The following is a 12,354-nucleotide window of genomic DNA, read 5'->3' as shown; positions in this document are numbered from 1 at the left end:
TTGATTCTTCCACTTTCACAAAGGGAAACAAGTAGTAACAGAAATTCCTGATCCATATGTGAATGAAGATAAAAAACATCAGGTGGTGTGATGTCTTGTCTCAGTCAGATAAACTACTCTGGAGGAGTGAGAAATGGCAGAAAGCTGAAGGGTGGACTCTCTATAACACACACGGCTTGCACATGGCAACGCAAAAGGAGTCTGACATTTTGATCTATTTGAATATGGTGTGTTTTTGGAATACTCTGTGGTTGGCCTCATTCCAATAGGGCCACAAAGCCTAAGGAAAGGAGCCTGACCAATGATATAAATGTTGAGCAAGAAGGAGGAATTGCTGCAAGCATGGCGCGACTCTTCCAAAAGTGCAGCCCATCTGCACTGTTGTGAATCCTCACATATCTCTACAGTGTCCAATGCTGCAAGCATGGGCACACCAGAGACTTACAATGGTGGCTGCTATTGTAACTATTGTCTCATGCAATTCTATATGTTGTGCCTGGTTATTAAACTGGCCATTAAACTGGCCTTAATCAGTGGTTTCAGAATGTGCATGCATTACCTCATGAACTGGGAACGCATGCGCATAGTGTATCTGCATGCGAGAGCAGTGCCTCTGCTAATCACAATGGGCAGTATGAGGAGTGATGGGAAAGATCCTGGGAAAAGTTGTTTTGCCTGGATATTTCAATGTCTGTCACACTCAGAATCAAGCGGTGGGATGCTATTGAAAATGAGATATAAATCAGGGATATGAATCTCCTATTCTTGTATGTCATGTATCTGACCGATGAAGAACAGCTTTAGGCCAGACAGAGTATTTTACAGGATAAGGCAGGAGAATCAATGTTTCTCAAACAAATAATATAAAATTGTAAACACCCTTCCCAAACCCAGGGTGTTGAACATGCTTGATGAGGACAAGAACATTTGTAGTGCACCAAAGAATATATTTTGCGGGGTTATAGAAAGAATGATTAGACAGAATTATTTTAGTAATCCTGCACCAGAGAATGTTCAGTGCATTTTGGTACGTGGACTTCTGCAGCCAAAAACATTCATAGTTCCCTCTGGCTCAGATGAGTAGCATACAATTGCTTTTTAGAACCAATGATTTTGTCCTCATTTTTACTTAAGCTTAATAAAGGCGAGGCATTGAAAGCTTGTTCTTGGTCAGACAGAATTATGATTCGTTATACGTGATCCGGAAACTTCAATGGACGTGTGGCACCGAAAGGTCTGTCAATGTCTAAAACCAACCCAACACATTGTCAACTCTTTCTCGCGGAAACCACATCAAGAAAGAGGAATGGGATACAAATTTAAAGTGGATCGTAAACTCTGAGACACTAAACATCAGAGTCTATACCTGGACATCACCGGCTGTAAGAAGTGCCACATGGGAAGCTGGCTAAGCTCTGCAAGCGATTGCAATGACTTAACTTTGTAGTCAAATGGGTTATTGGCGTCACAGCTCATGCTAGCAAGGTACTTTGTGGTGCAATCAGTTAAATGTACAGAGCAAGTTAAAGAAACAAGCGTTAAAATATCAACGTACAAATTTTTCACTGCAAGGGAAGTCAAAAAGTTTCACCAAGCCAAAATCGTCGCCTGTAACTATGTTCAAACCAGCGTGTGTCACACAAGCACAATTGACGTCAGCTTTATCAGCATTCCGTGGCCAAATCCCAAGGACTTCATCTCCGAGTATGCTGTTCAAAAACACACATAACATGAATGTTTATTATAAATTTCTAACATGTTGACAAATATACTACAGCGTAGGATAACTAAATCTGTTAACTCTGGGCAAAGTATAGGCGCATAAATAATCATGATGCGAACAGCACAACTCAATGCACTCATCCATACTCCTATGGGGGATGGCACAAACTGCATGGTGGCTACCTCATGGTTCTCTGTAATGATTCACATTTAATGCAGCAGGATTTTGAACTGTGGATAGGGGACAAGCCATATCGTGAGTGTGCAAGGGACAGCAGATTTCTATATCCATATGACATGCATTACTTACTGTAAAAGCATTTCTGATGATTGTATCTGCTTAGATTCACATGCTGTGCATAGTCCGACGCCCAGTGGTCACTGCAGAGTATTGAATTTTGTTTTTCGAAGTCGAAAAGGGGACGTCGACATAGGCGTGTCTGTAATACCATCCCTATAGTGACGTGCAGTGTACTCAAAATCCCTCACGTGTCGAGGTCCCTCGGTTTGTATTTTTTCTGCCCTGAGGGAGACTTCTTAGACGTGAGTGAGTAAAGAAAAGAGAGAAAGTAATAAGATGTCTATGTTCCTTCCATCCGAGCGGGGGGGGGGAGGGTGGGCGCATGTGAATCTAAGCAGATATAATCATCAGAAATGCTTTTACGGTAAGTAATGCATGTCTTCTGATGCTTGTTAATCTGCTTAGAATCACATGCTGTGCATAGACTAGCGAACAGTACCCGGAGTTGGAGGTGGCTTGTGAGAAGGAACAGTAGAGAAAAGATGTATTAATACTGCTTGTCCCACCTGGGAATCAGATCTAGAATGGGCATGCAGACAGTAGTGTTTTGTAAAGATGTGTACAGAACTCCAGGTTGCCGCTTTGCAAATGGACTCAAGAGGGACATTTGCAATGAATGCTATGGAAGCCCCAGTGCCTCGAGTAGAATGCGCTCTTGGCTTGAAGGGTAGTTCTCTCTTAGCAAGAGTGTAACAGAGAGTGATGCATTGGACAATCCATCTAGATATAGTGGATTTTGAAACTGCATCTCCTTCTCTTCCTGCCACCACCGAGACAAAGAACTGATTAGTCTTTCTCAGTGGTCTAGTTCTTTCCATATAAAACATGACCGCTCTGCGCACATCAAGTGTATGCAGGCTTTTTTCTCCCAGGTTTTATGGGTTTTGAAAGAACGTTGGTAGTACTATAAGCTGGTTGACATGGAATTTAGAAATGAATTTTGGTGCAAACCTAGGATGCGTGCGTAGAACCACCTTATCCTTGTGAACTGTTACAAAGGGGTTTAGTATAGAGAGCGCTTGTAGTTCACTTACTCTCCTAATGGAGGTGATAGCTATTAAGAAAGCAGTTTTAAGAGTGAGGTTCTTAATTATTGCTTTGTGCATGGGTTCGAAGGGGGAGCCCATAAGCCTGGTTAGTACCACATTTAGGTCCCATCCGGGAGCTGGGTTAGATATAGGAGAGTGGATCTTTTTTACTCCTTCCATGAAGGCTTTTATAACTGGAACTTTCCACCATGACACCTTATGTTGAGAAGTGGTGTATGCGGAAAGTGCAGCTAGATGAACTTTAATAGAATTAAAGACTAACCCTGAGTCTAATAAATGAGTCAGGTAAAGAACAATCTGTGTGGGAGAGCAGTCAACGGGGTTGATGCTCTTTGCTCTACACCAGATGACGAACCATTTCCACTTGCTAGAGTAGCAGTAACAAGTGTTTGGTTTCCTTGCCTCTTTAAAGGAATGGTTTGGTCAAAATTTTTTATTGTCCCTACGGGTCGGCCATGTGATTTTAAGCCTAAGTCGCACAATTTTAGAAAAATTTCCTATGGACCTTACCCGAGTTTTCGACCATTAAACGCACACGAAAACAGGCACCAGGGTGCTGCCATTTTGTGATAATCCTATCACTTGCCGCATCGCCCTGGCTGACCTGCTTTTGCGGCACTAAATCATATCCCCCGCCCCTGAGCGTGACATTATCAAAACATTCATATTCCCCGCCTCTCTCCGTGACGTTACTGTGCTGCGTAGGCAAAAGCACCCAGTCGTCTTCTACGCGACTTCACACAGAACCTGGAAACCAACACAGATCAACGCACAACACAGTGCGCCACAATTCGGAATATGAAACTGTACTTTAAAATCAAACAGCAACAGGGTACATTTGGTAAAGTACATTTATTTGACATTAAATGTTTATAGAATATTCATGAATGTGCATATTAAATCGGAATGTGATTTTTTTTTCTTTTCTCTCAATCCGCAAATCCGTAAAAGTTTATTGTGAGTCACTCGCTGTTCCTTTATGGTACACAGGGTGTTGGTTTTCGTTAAAAGAAGCACTTTGGTCGCACGGTGAACCGCTAGGCTGTTCCATCAACTAGGCACAAGGCCAGCGTAAAGGTTGATATGTTGCTTCTAGCCGCTAGTACCGCGTAAGGGCATATGGGCCCTTGGCGATCGTCCCATAAAATCGTCAAAGTGGTGCAGTTGTTTACGATAAGCTGCAGCTGGCGGTTGAAAAAACCATCTGCCGTAGTCTGAAACTGGTGGCAGTAGCAGTAGGGTAGGATATACCTGTTTTGAAAACATAAAAATTATAAATAATCTCGCCAGCTGATCTTTATTACTATTATTCATTTTATTTATTACGGCCGATCAGAAACTATTTGCTTGCAAGGATAGTGCAATGGAGAATGTGCGGCTCTAAATTCAATGCGAAAACTAACAAAATAAATCGAGGTTAACACACAATGAGAAACGACTGTTTGTCTACATGCGTGTGGAATTTGGACCTGCATGCCCATGTGCCCGGTACAAAGACGATCCCACAAACGTTTTACTTGCTCTTCGTTCGTTCATTCATCCATTCATTAATTCTTCATTCCGGTAGAATAGCGTCTAAAGAGTTACTTACATTATATTTGCAATTTCCATTGTGTCTCTGCGTAATGCAGTCGAAAATCCCACTGTGCTCGTGACAACGATTTTTCGTATACTGTACTAACATTAAATCTCGGTCTAGTTTCCGAATTTTCTGCCTTATCATCTCTTCCGTTATTGCTCACCTCCTTCAAATGAAGCCCTTTCGGCATGGTCCCTGTCTCTCAAGGTCAAAAAACAATAGAACCTTATACTGTAAGTGCGAGTTGTGGGCCTCTTCAGGCCGCGAGCTGAAAATCAAAGCCACTGACCTTCACTCGAAATGAGCATACATTCTTACTTTGCAACATCCCGCAGTAAAGCCATCTGTGAGAACTTGAATTTTCGAATCCATCTATGTACTGGGCTTCAAAGTGCTAATGCGAACTGGCTTCTCTCCCATCTGCAACGGCTCGCTTGGCGTGTTCCAAGGCCCCCAACTATGGGGATATTGACTTTTTGCGGGAAGGTCAGGGAAAGTATAAAGTACCAGAGGAGTTGAGTTGAAAGTGAGATTTATTGTTTTTGTTTTTTTTATTATTTGCAATACGCAAGCCTCCCATTGGTTAACAGTGCGCAGTATTTACATGAGATTGCGAAACTTAGTTACATCAACAAAAGTATATACATACACATTGACAAGGTCAGCGATATGAGGTGAATAGAGAGAGAAGTCAAAGATGACACCCAGGTTGTTCGCCACCCAGGATGGTGAAGGTAGGGGTTAGGGTTTACATACTTTGTATGTGCACTGTACAATAACATTTTTTTACAAAAAGACAATCAGATTATAATGATTTAAACTGGGATTTGTACTTCTCAACGAGTTCTTCTTTGGGTGGACATGGCACAGTGGCAATGTTTGGTGGCAATGCATCAGTGCTCTGCACAGAAACGCTCAAAATTCCATATCTGTGCTTCTCGAGTACAGTAACAATAAGGCCTTTAACAAAGTCAAACTCGATTTCCTCATAGACTGGTTTGATCACCCATTGCTTACTTCTTTTTTTGCAAAGGCCGTAGTGTAGCGAAGCATCCCTACATTACCTGTAGTTCTAGATTGTTCACGGCACACATTCTCGTTATGGGCCAAGACCGCAAGTAGAGTCCTATATTTCATGCCCTGCATGCTAAAATGCAAGCGCTTTGGCCTGTACTTTAGCCACATATTGTGGAACACTTCCAAACCTCCTGTGTGACAGAATTCTGTCAGCCCCCTCAAATCTCTTGATAGAGTTTTATCGAAAACAATCTTCTCAATGGCTTTGTGTGTGGGCGAAGATGGAACCAACCACTTCGTCCGTGCCTCCTCTGGGGACAAAGGGCCATGTTCACATTGGTGGAAATGTAGGTTTTCTGTCCAGCGGTGAACGTTGGTACAGTGGTGCATCAGTGACCGCCATTTTTCAAGTAGGATTTCCACTGACACTTCACAAGTTTTGGAGCTCCACCAAAGATGGTTGCTGATAGACTGGGACCACTGTGAAATACTTTCCAACCTTTTTTTTATCCCTGCAGCCGAGATTTTCTTATTGATTGATTTAGCAAGATGCCATACATCAAATTGATGTTTAATATGTGGGAACTGCTCTCTCATTGTCTTGGCAATTGAAACGTGTCTGTCCGTGGCTATGAGGTCGATGTGCATTCCCCTCGATTGTAGATATTCCACTGATTTTATAAATCCTAGTTTTTCCATGGCCACTGAGGATTTACATTGGGACACCTGCACGACCACCGAACTCACAATTTTCTTACTATCCATGTCCTGAAAGTGGTAGGTGCAGTACTTGGCAGAAAATCCAGGGCTGTCGCACTGTCCATCGCCGGCTAGCCTGAATCGTTTGCCTTCGAATGTACTTGCTAGAGACAATTGTTCAATTTTCCAAGCATCACTAATGGCCGGAAATAGATAATCACGTTGGTATCTGTAGTACTGCGTTTTCGAAATGAAATGGAGTCCCACAAACTGAAAGAAAGACTAACTTTCTAAAACTGGAGCTACTAAAATGTGATGCAGCTGCACACAGTAGATTGCCTGCTGGCAGTTTCCCCAGCATCGGTTGTGCAGACCATGAGAACGTATGATTTCATCTACAGGCGGCATGTATTGTGACGTTAATGCCTTGTTTTTGACGAGTCACATGAATCAATGGCTTCCCACATACTTTCCCTCTGATGGAATGCCCACATTTCAGCATACTTATAATATCCATCAAACAACTGTCGAATACTATGTATTTGCCCTCTTTCATTAGACTGTCATCCGGCATCACACTTGTTTCGGACTGCATCGTTGAGGACATAGCAGCAGCATTGAAAGAAATATCGCCGATATCAGGTTCTGATGCGTCGGTGAATGCTGCTGCTAGTTCATTCTCTGTCATTTCAACATCTGTTACTTCAACATTGATGGGAGAACACAACATTGTCGACAGCTTTTTGGGTGGCATTTTTCTGGCGGGTGTAGACTGTGTGAATTGATCTGCGACTACTTCAGAGCTATCTTCAATACATTCAGTACCATCTTCTTGTGGTGTTACAGTCGCACTGTAGCAATGGTCCATTACAACTTTACTGGATTCTCCGGACACATTAATTTCATGTTCTGGCCATTGGACATGAGCATCTCTAGTCTCAACACGCAGCGTCTGAATTAATAGTTCCTCCATAGTGTAAATGGTCTGGCAAGCAACATCTCTCATTCGCTTCACTGTCTGTGTAGGTATAGTTCGTAAACCCACGGGTAACTAGAGGACAGATTGGAAAAGGGATGTTCAGTTTAAAGACAAGATAAAGTATAGTACAATTGACTGGAAAAAAACATAAAATAGTCCCCAGCACAAAAAAATGTCTAAAGTTATGAACTGATTGTAACTAACCTTATTTTTGTTTCTCGACCTTCAACATCTGCACGCTGTAGCTCCGATTCATTTCCGCACCTCTTCCCTTCCTGTTGCGCTGCAACGACTATATTTTCTGTATCCGCATAGACAGCACGGATTGAGGCTCCATGACTCCCTGAAACACAGTACTTTCATTACTATGTATCACAATATTGTTAGCATAAAACACACGTCAGGACGAACAAACAGGTACATCTCAATAGCTAAACACGATTGTTACGCTCACCTGACTCCCACGGAGGCGCTGGCCTGGTTCGCGCTGCTGACCTCTTCTAAGGTGATGCGCAGGGTTCGGAAGACGGACTGGACCGGGCCCCCAAATCGGGCTTGTCTGGCTCGCAGAAGTATCCTACTGTAGGTGAAAATAGGGGATTAACTGTCTGCGGGGTAATGCAATCGGCCTCCCACTTTCCCCTCTCACCCTCCTCTGTGATTCCTCGTAGCGTCTCACCTTAGGGTCTGGAAGGACGAGCTCTCCATCCTGCTTCTGATGCAGGGGCGCGTTGGTATCCAGTTACTTCACTGGATTTTCGGATTGGTGAGAACCAAACTTGCTTGGCTTCCAGGTAAGTTTTTTGATAAGAGGTTCCCCTTGTGTCCATGCATTAATGTACTAATGATAGTGTCTTTTTCCCCATAGGGGCCGGGGTACGGAATGCCGGGGAAAAGGCACCGACCCAAAATGAGAGGTGAAATCCTTGTAGAAATCAGGTAAGTCTTTAATGAGCGTTTTTTGGTAATGTCTTTTCATTCGCTCATTAACGCTGATGTCTCTTTTTCCCCTTAGGGGCCGGGGTCCGGAAATGCCAGGATGCGGCGCGGACCCGAAATGAAGAGGGAATGAATAAACAGGTAAGTCTTAACATGGAGATTTAGCTTTCCTTATTCCCTTCTCTCTCACCTTTTGTTCTGGTCTTTTTCTCCCTAGGCGCTGGGTCATGACTGCGAATCCGGATGATCGCTGCTGAACATGGAGGCGCCCTGTAAAGGTGAGTGGAATGCGGCGCTGCAGCGATCGACGCGATGCGCTTTTAAATAAAAGTTTTCCTTTTCAGGATTGTCGGCGAGATGTCTCCGGGATGCGGATTTAGCAGGTAAGGACTTTTCCTTCTTCTGTTCTCTTCTTCTCTTCCTTTGCAGGTGATCCAGGATGCTGGCAGGCGTGGCAGAAGTCAGGATGCAGGAGCAGACACGGTGAGCATCGAGCTGTTAGATGCAGAACAACGCGAAGCACGGGTGGCTGTTCGGGTGGGGTTTAAATAGCCCTGGAAGAAGTTCCAGGTATGTATCCTTCCTCCAATCAGGTATGTATCCTTCCCCGACCACGCCCGGATGGTAAATTAGTCCCACAGGTAAAGTAGTTCCTTTCAGGCCTCAAGGAGGCCGGGATCCTGCAGCATGGTCTGCATCAGGTAAGTGCACCCAAGCATTCCCATAATGAGCCTGGCGCCTATGGCGCCAGGACTGATGTCTTTTATGAGCCTGGCGCCATAGGCGCCAGGACACTGTCCAAAGGGCCCCTATATGGGGTTGCTGGGTCCTTCCTTGGGGACTGGATGTCCGCTTTCGGGGACGCAGGGCTTGAACCGGCTCCCCGGGAGCGGGCATCATGAGAACGATTTAAACATTGTGTAGAACAATCAAACGACAAGTATTTGAGCTCTGATGACCTAGTTCGATGGAACTGTCAGTATCCATACCTCTGGCTCTGCATGGACTGCCATGAATGATTGTATTGGAGAGGATGCATCAGCAACTCCCTGAAACACAGTACTTGCGTTAGTATGGTTTTCAATATTGTAAACATACACACACTTGGGGTCGACGGCACAGGTACATATAAAGAGATAAGCACAAGTGATGCTTTGTCTAAAAGAATCAAGGAATATTTAAATATGATCAGATTTAAACAACTTATTTCTCTGATTTCTTTACATCTGCACCATCTAAATGGGATGTTGTGATTGTAGAGGAAGCTCCATCGTCTCCCTGAAACACAGTACTTGCGTTAATAGGGAAGAAAGTATAGCAAATGGAATCACGTTATATGATCACGCTCGATGGACCTGTCAGTATCCATACCTCGTGCTGTTGAAGAATATCTAGGGATGTTGTAAATGTAGTGCACACTTCCTAAAGCTGTTGCGCCGATTCGTATCCGCATGGTCCCGCTTCCACTTCCCCTGGAATTACTTGAATGTCAGGCTCTGCATCAAGTGCGGGGGTTGACGCTTCAACAACTGCCTGAAACATAGTATTTGCATTAGTAAGGATTACAATATTGAAAACATAACACACACTTGGGGTCGACCGCACAGGTAAATATCAATGGCTAACCACAAATGAAACATGGTGTAGAACAAACGACAAGTGTTCCAGTCCTGATGATCACGGTTGATGGAGCTGTCAGTATCCATACCTCGTGCTGCTGAAGAACATCTAGGGCTGTTGTCAATGTGGTGGACGCTTCAGCATCTCCCTGAAAGACAGTACTTGCATTAGTATGGATAACACTAATTATAACTGAAAACAAACACCAGGGGACGACAACTAAGGTGTATATCAATTGGAAAACACTAACCAAACAATTGGTAGAATAAGCACACGATACATAAAAACTATTACTTGACATGCATAAAACAAGTCTGTAGCGGAATAGCCAAGTAAGATTACCTGATACGCGCTACAAGTGGTTGATAACTGGGAGCACGTCACGGAAGTAGAATGTTCTTGCTTCAGATTCAAGGGATAGTCAAGCAGTTGTAAAGGTAAATTATTGTTTGATAATGAAATGCCAATATTTAAAATTGCCATGTAAGGAGACAGAATACTTGAGTAATGCATTTGAAAATGCGCAATATAGCACAGTTCCCTGTGCCCATTTATAGATTTCTTTTGTGGGTTATGAAATCTAAAAATAATATATTGATAAATGTCATTATTTAAAAAGCTATACACTCATATCAATGTTGAAAGTATTACAAATTGGAAAAAACACCTAAAATATCAATGAATCCATTCGGCTACCTACACACTACAGCAAGGCCTAAAGCTAAAAACGGACACTTGACTCACCAGTGGCGGAATGTGGACGAATAGAGTGGGAATAGCGTTTGCGAGCAATTTTCGTGTCGTTCGCCGTTTATTCTTCTTTGTTTCCCAAGATGTGGCGTACATGTTCGAGGGAAAGTGCCGGCTGCAGATGCGGTATCGATCACCCCTCTTGTCCTCAAAGACTTGTTGGACACTACTTTCAAGCTCATGCAGTGGATATCCGCAATGTCTGACCCATTCTCTTATTCGATCAACAGTTTTCGGGAATACATGCATTGTAGTGCCTTCAGATTTAGCAGGGGTCTTCAAAGGGCAACCGCTAATCGAACAGGCAGGCTTTGTTGAAAATTCAGAAAAGTAAATATCAACATTATTAAACAATCTCGATGAATAAAAATGTGATACAAAAGTAAATGAACCATATAATGTTCAATGCAATGTTTGTTTTACTCGCCGGAACTATACCAGTTCATCATGTGCGGCTTAGTGTTTGCATAAATTGCAGAAATTTGTAAATGATGTGACTAAACTCTGAACATGTGACTCGTCCCTTGGATGTTCTGTCTTGCACGAGAAGGAAACATGCTTACATTATAGACTGGACGCCCGAAGGATGCAATACGATGACAATTGGCACAGATGAAAATAAATAAATCTATTCATAGCATACCAATTGAAACTCAAGTCAATGGCAATGAGCCAAATGAACATAGCACTATTGGGTACTCTAATTGCAAATAGATAGAAAATTAAAAATGAACGAAATATGACTAGGATACATGGCCTTACCTTGACCAACAAACAGTTGGATTCAGCAGGCCGAGCAGTATGTTGCAGGAGAACAGGTAGATGGCCACAGGTAGCACACTGACGAGTTTGCTCGAAGCGGTCACGACGAGCAGATTAGCATAGATATCAGTGCTTCTCAGGTAGAAGGTTCAGGAGTTGACTTGCAAAGCACAAAGATGTTCTCATGAGACATATCAAGTGGTTTATAAAGTATTAGAAACAGGGGTGTGTTTGTGAATGAATGACGTGTGTATATCGTGGTATTATGTGGATTGCAGGGGGGCGGCCTGCCTCAGGAGAGGTTTTTGGCACCTTGGCCGTTATCGCCCCTGACAGCACACCATGGCAGCGCTCATGCACGGGTGCGAAATGCCTTTGATATGGGAGGGGGTGGGGTGGATGGATGGGCCGGTGGGCGTGCAGGCAAGTGTGTGGGAGCGAGGGGCCATCAGGCCCCTCTCATCCTTTACTTCTCAGTAGAAACTCGGACCAAGTGCCTCCAGTAGTGGGTTTACCCCTTGCCCTTATGTGATGTTAACTTTGGTTGACATTCGCGTAGATGGGACCACTGAGCAGGACACGGGGCATCCATTTTTGTACCCCCTTTCGACTCCATCTTGGTGACCAGGCCTCACTGTAATAGTACAGCGGGGAGAGCACATGGCCCCCACCCTCGTTCCCACTCTGACTGGAAAACTCTGCAGGTATTTACAACACCTAATAAATGTAACACATCAATCTTCCTCTGAGATCACTGTCCTGCATGTGAACCAGCCTGAACTAAGCACATAACTCGTTCATCTCCACAAACGTGTGTTAATTGATAGTATAGATATATGTGTGACTTTTATAGACATAACCTACTGAAAGACTTTGACCAAGTGTTATTTAGTGCATGCATTATTGAGAATATATTATGTTAGCTTAGATAGTGACC

The 12,354-nt window shown here is 43.5% G+C and overlaps 1 protein-coding gene across 3 annotated transcripts in view; it reads right to left on the bottom strand.

Annotated features, from left to right (window-relative positions):
- The window catches only part of EML6 (EMAP like 6), a 3,038,586-nt gene that overhangs the window by 164,694 nt on the left and 2,861,538 nt on the right, over positions 1 to 12,354 (bottom strand). For all 3 annotated transcript variants that reach the window (XM_069608236.1, XM_069608238.1, XM_069608237.1), the window contains one exon: positions 1,556 to 1,709. In XM_069608236.1, the coding sequence (XP_069464337.1) occupies positions 1,556 to 1,709 (154 nt within the window). The remainder of the gene's footprint in view (positions 1 to 1,555; positions 1,710 to 12,354) is intronic.

This window comes from Ambystoma mexicanum, chromosome 4q (genome assembly GCF_040938575.1).
Source record: "Ambystoma mexicanum isolate Mex_15411 chromosome 4q, UKY_AmexF1_1, whole genome shotgun sequence".
Lineage (NCBI taxonomy): Eukaryota > Metazoa > Chordata > Amphibia > Caudata > Ambystomatidae > Ambystoma > Ambystoma mexicanum.
Note: the sequence above shows the minus strand (reverse complement) of the source record. Positions and strands in the feature narration are given on the sequence as shown.